The sequence below is a fragment of the Lissotriton helveticus genome, chromosome 7, assembly GCF_964261635.1.
Source record: "Lissotriton helveticus chromosome 7, aLisHel1.1, whole genome shotgun sequence".
In the NCBI taxonomy this organism is placed as follows: domain Eukaryota; kingdom Metazoa; phylum Chordata; class Amphibia; order Caudata; family Salamandridae; genus Lissotriton; species Lissotriton helveticus.
This window is the reverse complement of record NC_136068.1, coordinates 624,631,923-624,651,153: the sequence shown is the minus strand read 5'-3', so window position 1 is coordinate 624,651,153 and position 19,231 is coordinate 624,631,923. Positions and strand designations below refer to the sequence as shown.

At 47.1% G+C, this 19,231-nt stretch overlaps 1 protein-coding gene across 4 annotated transcripts in view; it reads right to left on the bottom strand.

Moving 5' to 3' along the window:
- SRCAP (Snf2 related CREBBP activator protein) overlaps positions 1–19,231 on the bottom strand; it is a 1,816,344-nt gene that overhangs the window by 1,554,807 nt on the left and 242,306 nt on the right. For all 4 annotated transcript variants that reach the window (XM_078652845.1, XM_078652844.1, XM_078652847.1 and 1 more), the window contains one exon: positions 12,508–12,693. In XM_078652845.1, coding sequence (XP_078508971.1) covers positions 12,508–12,693 — 186 coding nt within the window. The remainder of the gene's footprint in view (positions 1–12,507; positions 12,694–19,231) is intronic.

The window sequence follows — 19,231 nt, the reverse complement described above, 5'->3', positions numbered from 1 at the left end:
ACCGGCCATCTTCAAGACTGCACGACTTCTTTCCAGCAAGCCCGCCGAGTAATTTCCTGGTGAGTGCTTTGGGGTCCGAGAAGCCCCGACCCTGAGCAGCTCCAGCACCGAAGCGCAGCCTCCCAGCATCTCCACGATCTGCGTGGGGCCCTCCTGCTTTTTGCTGCTCACCGCGTTGTTTGGCTACTAGCCCGCTGGCTTGTGGCCTTCTGAACGACGCCCGACGACATCACTGCTGCTGGTCTGGTTGCTCCAGACTGGCCCTTGCTCCCTTCCCGAAGAGGAGCACCCCGGACCCTCCTGGTCCACTCAAGACGCCATTTTGAGTCCACCGCGTGGGCTTGAATTAGCCAAGGCTTGTTGCCCAATCCTGGGTAACTTCGACGCCGACAGCTTCATCCATCGTGGGACAGCTCGCCTCTCCATCCTGGTCGCCGACAACGCCTCCTGGTCCGTGAGATCTGCAGAGCCAGCGTCGCCCACTCACCTAGTCGAGGTGACTGCCATCCGGTGCCATCCTGGTGCCCACTTAATCACTGGCTAGTGATTCAAGAACTTGGTCCCCTCTGCTTTCAGGTTTCTTCTTCCTCGATCCAGGCTTGGATCCAACGAACTTTCCTTCACTGGTCGCCTGCCAGCAACTTCCTTCTTCCAGGCTCCTGGTCCGGCAACGAGATCCCCGACGTCTTTTCAGACCTATGCAGCTGCAGCCCCTGGGCTAGGTAACTTCGGCACTTCGGTGTCCCAGCATAGCCTCACTATCCTAGGGTCAGGATCCACTGTCGTTTTCTTCCTACCAGGTCGGGTTCGCCCGTGAACACTAACTTTGCCTTTACTAGCTTCCATAGACTTTGTCCCGCATCCCGCGTGAGAGTGCACACTCTGCACCCGAGTCCCCTAGGTCTCCTAGAAGTAATCTAACGATTCTATAGTCAAGTCCTAGCGAGTCCAAAGCCTATTAGTACTGTACTTACCTGCTAGTAATTTCGCATTCCACTTTTAAAGTATATGGTTTTTCGTGCCCCTCGGGCATTTGTGTATAACGTGCTAACTTAAGTATTTTCGTAAGAGTTTTGTTGTGTGCCTAGCACCCTGTCCTCATAAAGAGTACAGGGTTGTTGTGATTCTAATAAATACATTGTTTATTTTCATAACACTTGTGTGGTGTCCTTTCACTGGGTGTTCAAGGGGTAATGTGATGGTAAAACAGCTGGCTTAACACGCCCTCTAGAGTCTTAGCCTTAGACTGCTCGTATCCATGCTACTAGGATAGCTGGTCTATAAGGTTGACTTACAACCAATCATCAATAAGGGTTGTTTGGACTGATATATAGTGATCACTAGAATAGTGAACACTGCACATCAGGCCAACTTCTCACAAGGAAGTATAGCGAATATACTCCTGTACCTTGATGTTCTAATGGTACTAGTTCTATGGCCCCTTTTTGCAGCATGCTGATAACTTCTTGTTGCAATAAGTTGAGGTGTTCTGCGGACATAGGCCAGTGTTTTGGAGGTATGTTGGGTAGTGTGGAGGTTAACTCTAGGCAATAGCCATGTTGGATAATTTGCCTTACCCACTTGTCTGTAGTGATGTTTTTCCAGACTGGTAGGAATTGTTGTAAACGTCCCCCGACCGGTGGTATGTGGTCTGGGGGTAGCGCTAAGGAGTCACTGTTTTGTATTTGCAGAGGATCTGGTGGTGTTGTTCCCTCGTCCTCTGCCTTTGTTATTATTGCCGCGGTATCCACCTCCATTGTTTTTATTGTAGGTGGTTTGTGTGTTTCCTTTATAGTTTGTGGTCTGCTGTGATGAGTTGCCTCTTGCAGCCCTTCTGTAGCCTGAGCGACGCAAGGAGCCTCTATGTTGTTGTGACTGTAGGGCTCCCATTGACTTAGCAGTCTGTGTCTTTTTTCATTTTGTCCAGTCTTGTATCTACGTCTGGACCAAACAAGAAGTCAGGATTAACGGGCTGGTTTAACAAAGTGGACTGAACTTCGTTCTTAAAACCAGAAATGCGTAGCCACGCATGTCTCCTGATCATAACACTAGTGTTAATAGATCTGGCAGCTGTATCCGCCACATCTAAGGCACATTTAATGGAAGCGTTTGTGATTAGCTTTCCCTCTTGTATTAGTTGTTCAGCTTGTTCTTTGTAAGCGTCAGGTAGATGCTGTAAAAGTGTTTCTAAGGTATCATAGTGTGCCCTGTCATACCTGGCTAACAGGGCTTGCGTGTTTGATATTCTCCATATATTAGCCGCCTGTGCGGCTACCCTTTTCCCCGATGCCTCAAAAATCTTTGATTCTTTGTCGGGGGGTGCAGCTTCCCCAGTTGTTTGAGAGTTTGCACGTTTACGTGCATTCGCCACCACCAAAGAATCTAGAGGCAGTTGTCCCTTAATGTATGTAGGGTCTACTAGCGCTGGCCTGTATTTCCTTTCTATCCTTGGGTTAATGACCCTGGCCCTAGTGGTATCTTTAAATATGTCCCCTGCATGTTTAAGTACCCCTTTTAACATGGGCAGTGTTTTAACTGTCCTTTCTGATGTTGCAAAAGTGTCAAAGAGGAAATCTTCCTCTACAGGATCTGCATGCATGTCCACATTGTGATGGCTTGCTGCTCTTTCTATTAATGAATTAAAAGTAGCTGTCTCTTCTGTAGGAGAAGGCCTAGCAGGGTATGCAGGTGTATCAGGGATGGGCTGCGAATCACCTGGTTGTGTTGGGTCAACCCATGGCTGTGTGGGACTGTCTGGGTCAGCATCCACTGGATAGTTGTATTCTTGATCATATTCCTCATCCACTTCCTCATCTGAGTGTGTGGGTGTATATGAATATGTGTGTGGCCAATGTGACTGAATAGGCTCAAAAATAATAGGTGAGGTAGAACAGTCCCTTTTCTTTTTAAGTGGAATAGTGTAGGTGTCCCTTTTAGTTTCTGGCCTAATCTTCCTCTTGTAGAGAGTGAGTTTGCCAGAGTTAGGATCAATATAGAGTTTTGATTGTTCAACTGATTCAGGGTCTGGATGTAAGCATTCCTGTCGACCGCCTTTGACTTTGAGCTAGGTGGTAGGCCAAATTTAATCGGTCCGATTGTCTTTTGTGGTACTACGGTTTGTTTTTGTAGTGCCGGTCTCTTTGGTGCCGTAGTTCTGTTGACAGTCTTTTTTGGCTCGAGTACTACTTTTTGTACTTGTGCTGATTTTGGAAACCGATGGTCCTGGATCGACGCCCTTTGATGTAGGTTAGATTCTGTTTTTCAGTTTGATTTTCTTCGGCTCAATGCTTTTCTTTTGGATAGCAATTGGTTTGTCGGCCTTTTGTTTGGGTTCGACAACCTTCTTTGGATCGAGTCCCTTGTTTGTCTTTTCAGCACTCGGCGCCGATGTTTTCGGTTCAACGCCCTTTTGTTTCGGCGCAGGTACCGGGGCGCTGCTTTTCGGCTCGATGACTTATGTTCGACGCCGATGGTTCAACATAGTTCGGGCCGAAGACAGTGTTGTCTACGAGCTTCTTCGGTCTCGACTCCGATGGATCGACGTAATGCGGTCCGAAGACCGTGTAGTCGATCAGTTTCGGTTTCGTTTTCTGTTCTACCACCTTTGGTTTCGACATCACCAATCTTGGAGCTTGTTGATTCGACGGCTCTTTAGTAATTTTCTTAGCCGGGCTGTATTGCGGGGCTGTAGAATGTCTTTCGAGATCTTGGCTAAGGCCTTGTGGCGTTGCCTCGACCTGAGCCTGTTGAACCATGGAGGTGAACGTATAGGCCGCCGTAGTTACGGTTGGGCCCGTTTCGTCACTGGAGTCGTCCTCTACGGCTCCAATCCCTTGCTCGTCGTCCCCTACCTCGCCGATGTCTTCTTCCTCGTCGATGTAGTAGTCGGAGTCATGCTCTGATCCTTGATCCGACTGTTCTTCATATGCTTCTGCCTCGACAAGATCGTCTTTGTCGCCGAAGATATTCTCTGGCTCTGGCGCGTGTCTCTTCATGGTGAGTCTAGCTGCCCGTCGAGTTCGAAGTGTCTTTTTTGAACGAAACTGGGCACAGGCTAGGCAGTCGGATTCATCATGTTCTGGAGATAAACACTTGTTACATACAGGGTGTTTATCGATATGTGGGTATTTGGAGTTACATTGAGGGCATCTCTTGAATGGGCTCCGTTCCATCGACGAGTGGTCGCGTGGCGTCGAGAAGGCCCGCGGCCCGATTCGACGTCCCAAGTAGTATAAAGTTTGTAAAGAAGTTTTCGGTACCGATACGAGACAATACCGACGATAGCGGAGGCCTTTTGGCCTCTAGAAAGAGTAGTTTCGATTCCGAACTTCGAGTAAAGGAAGATACATCCGAACCCAATGGCGGAAAAAAACAATCTGAGGATAGAGAGGATGCCCATGTGCACTGTAGTCCGAGGGAGGAGCCACCTATCTCATGATACTTCGAAGACTCTTCCAGAACAACAACGTGCAATCATCCGGACCCAAAACTAGGCGGCGATCTATGCACAGATATGAATTCAGCAGCCCACATGCCTCGAACATACATATTATTAGTATGTTATTGCTATTTTATTTACCGTGAGACTCCCACTCCGACAACGGGGAATATTCAGGCATGTGAATCTATGAAAGACACCCTAATACTGGAGAAGTGTGGATCTACTCGTGACCTTGAATAGTCAGTAGAAATGTTGTTCATTTTCAAATATGTGAAACTTTTTCTACATAACAGAAACTCTATATAGCGCACCTTTCATTTTACAATTACGTCCTCTGTGAGGTTCTTAAAGTAGATCCACGTTTCCTACCTCCTTAATTTTTATACAAACTATTTCTGTCACGCTGAGTAAACGTCACTTTTCCAACGACTGATTCCAAGATAACCTATCATTTGTTTGTAAATGAAACGCTTTGTCTCCATTTGTCTCAATATGTCTACACTGACATCTTTGTTCATCTATTAGAGTGTGCGTGGGTTTCTGTTAGTTACTGTACGCAGTGTCAGCCTAGGCTGACACTACATTGAGGGGTTATAGGGCTCATCCCCTCACCCTATTTGCACCTTACAATCTACTTAGAATTACGAATTTGCATTGCGCGAATACTTAGCTGTGCGCCCTTTTCTTGAACCTTACTAAACACCCTTCCTTAGATCCTTAGTACTTTGAATTGATATGTGTTTTCCTGCAATCACAAACCTGAGGTATTTGTGATAAGCTGGGTCACAGTTCCCTGGATACATGTGGTATCCTTTTACCAGGGGCTGACCTGTGGCCAGAGATGCCAATTGGGTTTAGGCTTCAATGCAATTTTAGTGAAGGAATATAGGCTCTGGGTACCTAATTAGCAGGAGCCAATGGCACAATCAGTCAAAGAACATCAGCAATTCAGCAAAAAGTGGGGGCATACCATGCAGAAAAAGGGCACTTTCTCTCAACTGACAACCATATTTTCCTCCGTAGGATAACATTGACACTTTTTCCTGAAAAAGTTTTTAAGTGTGGAGTTTTGAAACCTAAAGAAATGCTTTCAAAGTGTATGATTAAAAAAACTCACCTGTTTAAGGGATATGTCCCCGTGCTGCATACAGCACTGAGTAAGAAAAGTAATTAAAAAGTAACTTATCTATTTTACTGAAAATCCCATTCAAGTGTATGTACTGTATTTAAAAGTGATTGCATTTCTCTGAAACAATATTGCAAGTCAAACCACAGTACATTTACAATTGAACTGTTTTACAATCAGCATTTATCACTGTAAAGTTTTTTTTGCTTACCTGTGCCAAGCTTGCTTGGTTCTAGAAATAAAATAACTAAAAGAATCGAGTAGAGAGGTACCGAGCGAGAACAATACCGTCGAAGTCAAAGGCCTTTTGGCCTTTAGAAAGTTTTGTTTTCGATTCCGAAGTTGGAGTTATGGAGTTAGCATCCGAACCCAATGGCGGAAAAAAACAATCTGAGGATGGAGAGGATGCCCATGCGCACTGTAGTCTAGAGGAGGAGTCACCTATCTCGTGATACTTCGAAGACTCTTCCAAGACAACAAAGTGCAATCATCCAGACCCAACACTAGGCGGCGATCTATGCACAGATATGAATTCACCAGGCCACATGCCTCGAACAGAATATTTTGATACAAAAACCACTGGTCTGAAGTTCAGTCTTTGAGTGTGTGAATTCATTTGCTGACTGAGTGTTTACAACAGATGCTTAACACAGTCCTCTGATACTGCCTTACTGCTCGACCACACTACCACAAATAGAGTGAGGTTCTATCCAACTTTGCCTCTGCCTACCTTTGGGGTTCCACTTGACTATGCAGACAGTACCTCACTTTTGTATAGTATATACATTGCCAGCTTCCTACAGTAGCCCATTGGCTACTACTCATCACTTACCTTAATGCCCCTAAATGCACTAATTAGGAGTCCCCCTATCATCTGGAAAGCAGATTCACCTGGCAAAACAAGGACGGCAAAGAAGAAGCAAAAACTGTGGACTTTGACACCAAACCCTGCCTGCTATGGTCGCGATAATCTGACTCATCCTGCAGCGGTGAATCCTCCAATAGCCTCAGAGAGCTACCAGCACTTAGCCAAGCCGTCGGCATTCCCCTTATAGTGGAGGAGCCACTACCCTGCAACCTGCATGCACAGAAAGCAACATCCAGTTCACCTTTCTGCTGACCATCGGGTTCACAGACTAAGCAGCCCCCCAGGAGAAGACAATTGTGCTCCAAGGTCAGATCGGTCTCGCTGACAAGTTTGGAGAAGCCAGGACTCCAAGAACCGCCCACACCAATACCAGAGGTACCGGACACCTTGCAGCAATCAACCCTTGTTTCAAGTTCCCTCGCGGGGGGTTGGGGGTGCAGCCGAGCTCTTTGCCAGGGCCGTTTTTCTGCCGATTTTGTTACAGGGCCGATTTTGCAGCTATGCTGCAAAAACGGCCCTGTAACAAAAAAGGCCCCCAGGGGTCCAAAACCGGCCCCCACCCATGCAGCGCACCGGAGGATTGCCCGGTGCCCCCTACGGCCAGTCCGGCACTGATTCGGATTCCAACATGGCAATGACCGACCAGCCTACAAGGGACGTCAGCATTGCAGAGGCGAGCAGAGAGCAGCCCAGCTGTTCTGTTTTGTCCCAGTCTGCAGGTCTTACTAAGAACCGAGAGCGCCTTCGACACATGGGAACCGCCGTGCACCCAAGCTCCCCGGCCCAGGTCCACGAACACAGACTGTGCCCCCTCCTCCCAAGATCCTCACGGACAGAGCCCCCCATTGGGAGCTACTGGACTTGTCCCATAGTCCCCCTCTGCAGCTGCTTCTAGGTGGCCCCTACCGATGTGCCACTGATTGACTGCGCTGCGGCATTGATACGTTTAGTCTCCTTATCTGGATGGAGGGGTGTCGTCGGTGCTCTGAGAGTTAGCTCACTTAATGCAGATGAGGTCTATTGGGTACACTTAATACTTTTTAACCATCCAGGGAGCAATAACCCGGGCTCTGACTGGGTCTTGGCAATGTCAGGGGCTGGTCGCAACATGCCATTGAGCATAAGCAAATATTGGGTGGAGCAGTGGGTGGTGGTGAAGGTTGGTATGAAGCTGCCCTAGCTACCAGCTCGTGGTAAGATGGAGCCTTCAGGAGATGTGGTTTGTGCTAGGTATAGATCGGGATCAATGTCCCCTGGAGTGTCCAGGTCATAGGAGGGGGTGTCGCCAGGTGGGGATGTATCATCCGTTTCCACCTATCCCCCCCATGTCATCATATGTCAGAGTGCAGTGATCCCGGAGGTGTATATGAGGGGGGTCAGATGGTGAATAACGCGGGATAGAGAATGCAGTGATCTAGGTGGAGATGAAGGGGTGGTGGTAGCTCCATGTCCAGCATGGGGCTGGTAGCTTTGTCGACTTCGATCTATGTTTTGTTGGAATGGGCATGTTCATGAACTCAGCTGGCGTTCGGAGACCTGTGGAATATTCACTGGTGGGCAAGTGTGATTCACTTGCAAACTGGCTGCATCCTCAATGTGCCTTAGCTGTGCGGAGGTTTTAGGACATGGCGTCGATTTCAGCTTATACGTCGAGGCTTTCGGCTCAGGAGGGTGAGTCAATGCCGAGGCTGGACTGAGTGGTGCTGAGGCCACCAGCTTCGATGGTTTCATCAAGGTGGATCTGAGGCTGCCCAATGTATCCGAAGCAAAGATTTGGTGTGAGTGCATTGTCTGAAAGCAGTGGTGTCTCTCAAGCCATGCTCAGCGATTCCAGAGCAGCTGGTTGCCCTTTCGCAGAAGGCTACTCGACATGAAAGGTTTGTCAAGGGAGATCGAGTGGGTGAGCCATACTCACAACCACCTGTGCCAAAGGAAGGTCTCAATTCTCCAGATCAGAGCAAGAACTAGCATCAGGCGAGAAAGTCATCAGCAGCAGAGGGCTTTGCATGGTGATCCCCTTCGAAGAGATCTGGAGTGTAGTCTCCGCTATTAGGTGAAATCCCAAGGTGACAGGCCTGACCGCAATGGTGAGATTTTGTTCGCACATCAAGAGTTTTTTCACGCAGCAGGTGTCACATACAGTCTCGTACTCTGGTTACAGACCTGATTCAGATCAGTCCAGGGATATTTCGACAATATCTGAAGGGCGTCCGTTCAACCACAGTCGAGGCATTGTCAAGAAGCAGAGGAGACAAGACAAGGGACGCCCTAGAGGGCGAGGCCCCGCGATTGGCAGAGAACAACCAGAGAGTCTTTCGAAGCATTATAATTAAGGCTCACTACTTTCTGTTTTACGGAATTTTACAGATAGATACAGACAGAAACCCATTTATTTTCCTTTCTGTATTTATTTTTTAAACATGAATAAAAACGGAAATTTGATTTTTTGGGGAGTGATTCTAAATGTTGTCAGTCAGGGTTGGCAAGCAACTGGCTGTGCAGATTAACAGGCAAGAGGGTTAGAAAAGAAAGGAATTTTGGTAAAAAGGTCAAACAGTAGTAGATATGTACAAGGTTGATACTAATTATGTGTAGGTTTTCATATGAGGGCATTGATTTACCATCTGTGCGTTTTCATATCATTAAAACTTCTTAGGCATTTAAGCATGAGCGCATATTTATCTGTTAAATAAATGTGGAAATATATCGGTTTCAGCTTAATTTTTCTACAGAACCCAAAATAAATATAGATACAGATAAAATTAGCAAAAAATATACATGGATAAAAACAGACAGAAAACAAAATACAAATACCATGAAACCGGGAGCCCTAGATAAAATCCAGATGTCGATCTAACATGGTAAAGTTAAAAAAACAGAAAGAGAGAGGATCAGTCAAGTTCGAGAAGCGCACAGATGGTGTAGCTCTGGATCACATGTCGAAACCAGACAGCGGAAAGAAAATCGAGCAATGAAGTCTATGCCAATGCATATTATTAAGAAGAGGAGTCGTCGCACTACCTCATGACCAAAAAGCCTTCTTCGAACACAAACAACTTGCACACATCTATACCCAACACTGGATCGCAAGACTAAGCAGAGCATATGTATATAGAGCCACACACGCCTCGAACAATTTAATTTTAGAATAGATGGCTCCTGTTCTGCCCGATGCGTGCGACTTGGGAATAGGTCTTTCGTGGATTTGTATGTTTCTTTGAGTTATTTTATACTGCTCTCCTAAATCAGAGTCTGCCTCAAGAGACGAAGGAGTTTTTTTTCTATAAAATCCATAGAAGCGTTTGACCACCCACAACCAATCATTTTGGCTTCTCTTCTTATTCTTCAAACGCCCCCTGTGGAGACTTGAGTGCAGCTGTGTGTTCCTTGAAACACCACTTGGTTTCATCCTCATTTTGCACTAAATTACCCAAAGGTCAGACACTTTACTGGCAATGACTGTGCGCCTTATGGATATCTGCCAAAGAGAAAAGTGCAGTAGGAGGCATCATTTTAAAAACGTGCATCTTGGGGAGGAGCCAAGATGGCGATCGAAACAGTCGCATGAACGCTTCGCTCTGAGGTCCCTTCCTCCCCGCACGCCTATCCTGTTGATAATCCTGAGCGAGGCTTTATGATCTATGTTGTTAGAGAAAAGCGCTCACTTACCATCTATTTTTGGGGCTCCACCGTGCAGTAGATCCGAAGAACTGCCCTCGTCCGCTTGCTGGCCTTCTTGGCGCTGACGCCGGGGCCTCGAGTGCAGAGGTCGCCCGGCAGTGTTCGTAGTGTTGGCGGCCCTGGTTTGGATGAGAAGCCGGTCAGTGGGAGCCTGGGAGCCACGAGCCGGGAGAGATGGTGCTGACCCACTCCCAATAGTGGGATGCTCCGTATGCCCGAGCTGTTGACGAGCCGGAGAGAAGCCGTGTCGCCTGGTTCCCCTTGGGTGTGACGCCCGCCCATGTTAATAGTCCCGTCCGGGAACCGGCGGTTGGCTCCCGGAGAGCTGCGGGGAGCGCACCCGGCCTTTCGGTGACTCTCCTTTCCGCACCAGGCGTCGACCGCTGACGATCAGCCGTGAGACCTGTTGCCTCTGGTGGTCGGACTGGACTCGGAGGTGGAGGGGAAGTGGCGGAGAACGAAGTGGCTAAGATGGCGGATGGCCCCTTGGAGTGCACCCCTCCCGGAGACACCGCTGCATTTGAGACCCCCGGACTTCGGCTACATGGGGAGACGCTTACGCGTAGTCACGTGCTGGTTGCACTGGTTACTCTGCGGACTGCTCTGCTCCGGAAATCCCGGGACTTGGAGGTACGGATCGCTGCCATTGCCGATCCGCCATTTTGTGGCGTAGTGGCTTTCCCCCGAGTTGGTGCCGCTGAATCTCCTTCGGTCGCTGTGCCGGGGTCCCCGGATGAGTCTCCAATTTTGAGGGTGCGAATGGATCTGGCTCCTGTGCTGCGGTGCTTCCCGCATCCTGTGCTTTCCTTTCCGTGCTTTGCAGACCTGTTTTTGGACTTGGTCTCGTTGGTGGTCGGAGTATTGTTGCATTCTGGCCGCCGCCATGTATCGTTGGCTGTTTCTTGGTGGCTGGGACGATGTTGTGCGAAGGCGCTGCCTGCTCCGCCTGGAAGGATTGGACTTTTTGTATCGACCTGTCTCCTGACTGCAAGGCTGTTTAGCAGTTCTACTATTCACAGAAGTGGCCAGGGGTGACCTCGCTTGGGTCTTGGAGGGACTTCTTGCTGGTTAATGGTGATTCAAGGACACGTCTTGTAGGGCTGTTATTGATTGCGTTTTGTGCGTTCGCTGCTCTCTGTACTTTCTATGGCCTCGGTCTCTACGATTTTAGTTGCGGGGGTGGGGGGGACCGGGTATCTAAATCGCCGGCTCCTCTCCTCATTCTTTTTCTTTATAGTCTTCTTTTTCTCTCTTTATTTCCTTTCTTTAGGGTGACTCTGGGGCGACAGGCACGCTGTTAGTGGGGTAGGCCATGGCCAATACGGTGATGTAGGGTGGCGGGTGTTGGGAGGGTTTTGTTATTTTAGTTTGTTTTGTTCTATGGTCCTTTTCTCTCTTTCTTCCCAAGGGGGTTGGCTATATCTTCTTCTTCCATCCTTTTCCTGTTAGGCATCTGCACTTGTCTTTTCTTTCTGTCTTGTACGGGTGGGTTTTCTACACGAAATTTAGCTAAATTGCTTGCCATTGTTTGACCTTTACTCCTGGCCTGCCTTCGGCGGGCGTAGGGTGTTTTCGGCCTTATTGCTTATCATTGATTTCTGATTGCATGGAGGGGTACACCCCTTTTGTCTCTTTTTGTCTATTGTGTAGTGTGATGCCTCTGTTGATATAGCCGCTGCCTCCTTCTCAATATTATAAAAATGAAACCTCTTCTATCCTTGTGCTTCGCTGTGCTACGACCACGTATTACGATTATAACGTGCTTCCTCCTTTTATCGTACACATTTACAATGCCCTGTCTTTATCTCCTGATTTTGCGGCCGGCCCCTGTGGTTGTAGGCCTGCGACTGTATTGCTCTGTTTGCCTTAATAAAGGTTTTTCTTTTTAAAAAAATAAAAAAAAGTGCATCTTAAATTAAAAAAATGCATCTTAAATTTAAAAAAAAACTCCAATACCCGCCAAGTCTCACACAATCTGATCAATCATGCTGTAAGTGTGCTAACAGGCCTCCAGTGTAGCTCAGAATCTTTTTTACCTATAACGTCTTAAGTATTGTCCAGACATCTGACATTGCTACTTGTATTTATTCTCCTCATTTGCTTCACTGGTTGGTTGAGTTGTCGAGTCTCTGTGCCTATACCTTGTGGGCTTCAGGGGACAAGGCTCTCTTGTCATAGGTCATGCGCTGAACATCAAAATTAAATGATTTCAAAATAACACTTTGCCATGGTGCGGGTACAGCATACGATCTACAACATCACACACTGCATTTACTTTTACAGTGCTCAAAACCACAACCCTGTTCACACATGCTGGCATGAATCTAGAGAATCCCCTGTGTGTTCAGATTTCCTTGAAGTCCCAGCTGCAACTTGCCCTGTAAAACTCACCTTCCTGGCAACACCCCTCTTCCACCGCCTTTCTTGGGCAAAGTCTGCTGCCAGCCACTGCATCTCCTCACAGAGGTAATCCCAGTGTACTTTGGGGCGAAGCGGCTCTGGTACTTTTGACAATCTTCTGGTAGACCAGAATCCTTCCTTCTTGAGCTCTGCAATCCTATTCTCAATCTCTGCCTCCTGCAGATGGAATGAAACAAAAGAAATAACAGATATTAGGAAAATAGCCACATTTAAAGGGCCCAGATTTTAGGAAAAGGAACATACAAATACAAGCATTCAAAGTAGTAACACCTTTACTTGCAACCCTTAGTCCACCGTCCAAGTGGGACATCCTGGACACCAAGTACAAAACTAGAGCATTTCTGTGTACCAGAAGTTTTATTTTTCAAGAAAAATAAGGAAATGTTACCTACCAATAATCCTAGTTCTGTCACAAATATTCTTTCTGTGAGAAAGTGCCATCTTACTTGCATGGTATGCCCCCACTTTTTACTGAATTGCTGATGTGCTTTGACTGAGTGTGCCCTGGGCTCCTGCCAATCAGGTGCCCAGGGCCTGTGTTCCTTCCCTAAAAATGTGTTGAAACTAAGAACCCAATTGGCATCTCTGGCCACCTGTCAAGTCCCTGGTAAATGGTACCCAGGGCATTATGGCCAGATAAGACCCCTAAGGGCTGCAGCACTTATTGTGCCATCCTTGGGGACACACGGGGGGGGGGAACACACACACACACACACACACACACACACACACACACACACACACACACACACACACACACACCCCCCCCCAGAGTGTCCTAATGCAGAACTAAAGAAACAGTCGACATGGCAGACATCCCTGTGTGCCATGTCCACATACCCACTGCCCTGGCATACATCAGTCACCCCTCTAGCTGGGTGCCCTATGCCAGTGGTGTGGGGACAGGTGCATGAGCCCTGTGCCCCTAAAGTATCCAGGGCCATTCCTGGGCACTGTAAGTGCAGTGATGCCATTAAGAGTATATGGGGCTGGGAGGTTATCATTACGAACTCCAAAGCACCATAATGTCTACATGAAGACTGACAAGTTTGATATCAAACTTCTCAGCACATTAAACCCACACTGATGCCAGTGTGGGATTTAATGTAAAATGCACTACAGAGGGCATCTTAGAGATGCCCCCTAAAACCTAACCTACAATCCACGTCTTGTCTGAGAGGCTGCCTAGGCTGGCACACAGCAGACATGTTGCTGGGCCCCCGGGTAGAGAGCCATCTACTCTCCTGGGCCTGCAACAATGCATGTCCTGGGCGACGCGCTAGGTCTCCTCCCCCAGGATAGGCAGGGGAAGCATCAAAGGCATGCCGCCTTTGTGAGCTTCTCCAGGCCACTTGCTGTACTCCATAACAGGGCCCCGCCCGTTCTGACCCCACTCTGGCGGGAAGGCTGGCGGGAAACCCTCAGTGAGGAAAGGGGTGTGCCAGCCTGTGCCAACTCCACCCCTCAGATGGGAGAGGCGAGGTGAAGCACAACTCCGGGCTCCAGCCATCTTGAGTATGGGGAGCCCTGCCCAATCAGAGATAGGCTCCTGCCCCCTTCCCACAGGAGAAGAGCAGGATAGGGCGTGTACTCACCCCAGGGCAGGGACCCTACCTGCAACACCCCTGAATTTAGTATTTAGGGACACCCTGTACCTTCCTTCCGCAGATCCCGATTCGAAAACGAGAAAGAAGATGAAGACCTGCCGTGCAGCTGCTAACAAGAGGACGACCCCAACTGACTTGGCCCCAGCCCTATTGATCCTTGAACCTGCTCCTGATAAATCCCGGCATCTTCTGCCTACAGCAGCCTTGAAAACCCCCAGAGGACGTGCCTGCCTTGAACCTCTTAAAGACTGGGATTCCCATGAGCAGTGGTTCTGCTCAAACAGCAATACCCCTGTTGCCAGCCAAGAACCGCGAATCCAGCACACTCTGCACCCACCAAGCCCGGCCTGTGCCTGAGTGGACAAAAACTCTGAGGACGTTCCCCCGGCGATTGAGACCTGGAATCCAGTGCCCAATACCCTCCTCGATGACCCAGACGACGCCTGCAGCCTAACGGCAAGGGTCCCCTCCAACCGCACTGTACCTTACTTTGGTCCAGTATATACAGAGCTACTTTCTTACACTTTACAAATAATTTTAAAGTAGATCATTGTACATGTGCAGGTTGCCCCTGGAACGCCATTTTACAGCAAATTTCTCATGTTCTTCTTTGCTTTTATTAATTTTATTTTTTTAACATAAAAGGTCTCCAGAACGCCCCAGAACGCCCCAAAAAAAAAAATAAAAAAAAATAAACAAGCATTGAAAATGGGATAGGTCGCGCCTTTGATTAAATTAAAGCCATTTGCTTTGCTAATGGTATTGTATAGCAAAGCAGATGGCTTTAACTTAATCAAAAGGCGAGACCTATTGCATTTTCAATGCTCGTTATTTTAACGGCTGCGTGTTCTGCCTGTGTTTTTTCTCTTTTTGTCCTGTTGCGTTGTATGCACGGGCTAAATGCGTGTAAGTGACAAACAGAAGTTCTGTTTGAGTGAAGGTAGCAGATGTGTCTCTAATATGCACATTACATAAGAACTCAGGGACAGTGAATCGTGCATACCTGCAAAATTGCAAGTGATGTTTCCACTTAAATTATCCAGACATCTCCCCTCCGCACAATGATACAAAACTACAGTTGTACAAGCACAAAATCATAAGCAAGAGTGCGCGCATGTACCTCTGGACTGAGCGCAAGGGTTGACAAAGCCGGTAGGTTAGGGTTTCATGTTTTGATGCATGTGCATGCATTGCAAGCACATTCAAGTCAGACAAAGAACCAAATGGCTCCTTTCACTTGGATGTAGTTCTGCTTAAGTCTCGCCTGGCGAAAGCAGCGCATGCGCTGCTCTCGCTAGAGAGGACTTTTTGGAATCAATTCTCCCCGTGGGCTCGTGCACGCGTCTTCATTGACAAAGATGGCTGCTTTTGACATCAGTCCAATGCAGACATCCTGCGCGTGTCCTCGGGAGTGGACAGTCCCACGCCATTTTGTTCTCATAGCTCTGGTCCTCGCCGCACAAGCGCGCGCATAGTGGCGTGCTTTCAAATAGCATGGCCTTAGCACGATCGTTTTCACGGCTATGCTTTTTTTTTGTTTTGTTTCCAGTACAATAGAAAAGGAATATGCTACTTACCAGTATGCATCTGTTCTTGGCATGTAGAGCTGCAGAGTTGTACACTTAGCAATAGATCCCCACCTGGTGTTGGGCTCGGATGATTGCAGGTTGTTGTCCATCCTCAGATTGTTTTTCGCCATGATGGGAAATGATGGAGTTAGTAGAAGTAAAGAGAAAGGATGTCCATGCGTGTGCATCTAAGTAAGATGAGTACTGGAACGGATACAAGTCCCGGGGAGGCGGGAGGGCGTGTACAACTCTGCAGCTCTACATGCCAAGAACAGATGCATACTGGTAAGTAGCATATTCCGTTCGAGGCATATGAGCTGCAGATTGTACACTTAGCAACGATTGTGCAGCAGTGTCTCCCCTAGCGGTGTTCGCTTGTATCCGTTGCAGCATACTGAAATAGTGTTTTAAGGACAGCTTGGCCTACTGCAGCTTGCTGCTTGGCTTGCACGTTAACACAATAGTGTTTAGTGAAGGTGTGTATGGTAGACCATGTTGCTGCCTTGCATATGTCCTCTAGTGGTATGTTTCCTAAGAAAGCCATAGAGGTAATGAGACTTAATTTCAACCTACTGGAAATATGTAGAACCCCCCCCCCCCCCGATTTCAAGCTTGGATCAGCCGTTTACTGGCTATATATCATCTGGAAAAGGAACTGTTTAAATGTAAAGGTCGGGCTGCCCGAAAAAGGGGTCATGTAATCTGGGCTCCGCTTAAAAGATGGATTGCTGATCCAATTCCTACAGAGCTAGCGATCACATAGATAAAGATGGATTGTGGATCAGACCATTATAATGTCACAGCCTGTGTTTTTCTCCCGATTTATTATCTTTATTTTTCTATCTTTCGCTTTCTTTCGGCCTTTTTATGTTGAGATTATAGAACGCTGTTGTTGTGATCCAAGATATTTATTTTGAATAGGTTAGTTATCACAGATGTATAGCTAGGAAATAATGATGAAACTATGTTTGCAAATCCTCTTCAATACATATGAAAAGAATATGAAAAGAAAGCCATAGAGGCTCCTAGTTTGCGAGTGGAGTGCGCTCTAGGAGGAACTGTTAGTGTACGTTTAGCTTTTTGATAGCATATTTGAATACACTTTACAATCCATCTGGCAATTCCTCCTTTAGAGATGGGATTGCCTTTGTGTGGGGAAGAGAAAGATACAATTAGTTGTTTTTCTGAAGTATTTAGTCCTGTCTGTGTAGTATAAAAGAGCTCTTCTAACATCTAATGTGTGTAAAGCCCTTTCCGCAACAGAGTCTTTTTTTATTTTTAAAACTGGTAACTCTACGGATTGCTTAAGGTGAAAAGGAGTAATCACTTTTGGCAGGAATTTAGGATTAGGTCTAAGAACCACTTTGTTAGGGTGTATTTGAAAAAATGGATCTTCTATTGTGTATGCTTGTATTTCACTGACTCTTCTGAGAGAGGTGATGGCAACAAGGAAGGCAGTTTTCCATGTTAGAAATTGCAGTTCACACTTGTGTAAAGGCTCAAAAGGGGGGCCCATAAGCCTTGTAAGGACCACGTTTAGGTTCCATACTGGTGCAGGTGGTAACCTAGGTGGGATTATTCTTTTTAATAGTCGTATGGAAGAATAAGCCAAGTTGGACCTTTGTAGGTGTAGAAGGTAGCAAATAATATTGCAAATCTTTTCCACTTAGCAGCATAGCATGCTCTAGTGGTGGGTCTTCTAGCTTCTTTAATTATATTCATACAGTCTGGTGGTAAGTTTAAGTAGCCAAACTCTAAGACCTCAGGAGCCAGATTGCTAAATTCAGTTGGCTTGGTTCGGGGTGTCTTATTTCTCCATGGTTCTATGTTAACAGGGATGGCGTGAGCTGTAATTTCTGATGTGGAACCAGTGAGAGATCTAGTAGCGTGGTGAACCATGGCTGTCGTGCCCATGTGGGGGCCACTAGTATTAGTTTCAGAGACTGTTGTCTGAGCTTGCGTACTACTAGTGGAATGAGTGGGAGAGGCGGAAAAGCGTACGCAAATCTGCCTGACCAGTTCATCCATATTGCATTCCCCTCCGACCGTGGGTGTGGAAACCTGGCGGCTAAGGTTGGGCATTTTGCGTTTTCGTGGGTGGCAAACAGATTCACGACTGGGAGCTGCACCCACAAGTTTTCCAACCATTCTTCCAAAAGTGGGGGCATCTACAAATAGATCTGTTTTGACTGACGACTCAACAGATCTGATATCTGATTGTGAATTCCTGGGAGGTGTTATACAGTCAGGTGTATGTTTTGAGGGATGGCCCATCTCCAAATGTTCTGTGCAAGCTGGGACTGTTGCAGTGTGTGCCCCCACCCCTGTTTTTGTATATAGTACATAGCTGCCATATTGTCCGTCCGGATTAGAACAGCTTTGTTTTGTACTTGTACTTGAAAAGTTTTGAGTGCTAGAAAAATCGCTAGCAACTCCAGATGATTGATGTGGAACAGTTTTTGTTGGTTGTTCCATTGGCCTTGAGTGGTATAGTGCAGGAGAGGAGATGGGCTCCCCATCCTGTGAGGGATGCATCTGTTGTAAGCACTATTTGTGGAACAGGTTCTAGGAACGGCCGTCCCTTTGTCAAGTTTTTGGTGTTCCACCATTGCAGAAAGCGATATGTACGGCTGTCTACCAACACCAAGTCTGTGAGCTGACCTTGAGCCTGATGCCACTGTTGTGCTAGACATTCTTGTAGTGGGCACATTTGCAGTCTTGCGTGAGGAACTATGAAGATGCAAGACGCCATCATGCCTATTAGTTTCATGAATACTCTGGCTTGAAGAGAGTGCTGGCATTGAAAAAGGGAGACTAAGCTCTGAATGCTTTGAATCCTGGCTTGACTGGGATAGGCTAGAGCTGCTGATGTGTCTATGGTAGCTCCTAGATATTGGTGTACGTGCGAAGGCTCTAGGTGCGACTTGGTGTAGTTTATCGTAAACCCTAAGTCGTGTAATGTTTGTATTGTTTGTTTTGTGTGTTGTACACACTGGTTGAACGATCTTGCTTTTATGAGCCAGTCGTCGAGGTAAGGGAAGACATGTATTTGTTGTCTTCTGAGATGTGCTGCTACTACTGCTAAGCACTTTGTAAACACTTGTGGTGCTGTTGTGACCCCGAATGGAAGGACTTTGAACTGATAGTGTCCTAGTATGACAAATCTTAGATTCTTCCTGTGCGCAGGATGAATAGGAATATGAAAATAGGCGTCCTTTAGGTCTAGTGTTGTAAGAAAGTCTCCCTGTTGTAGTAATGGGAGTACTTGTTGTAAAGTGATCATGTGAAAATGATCTGATTGAATGTAGTGGTTTAGGGGCCTGAGGTCGAGGATCGGTCTTAATGTCCCGTCCTTTTTGGGTATTAGGAAATACAGGGAGTAGACTCCTGTTCCTTGTTCCTGTAAGGGAACCACTTGAATAGCATATTTTTGTAGAAGTGCTAGAACTTCCTGTTGAAGCAGAGTTATGTGTTCTGTGGACATTGGACGCTGCCTGGGTAGTATGTTTGGGGGGGTTG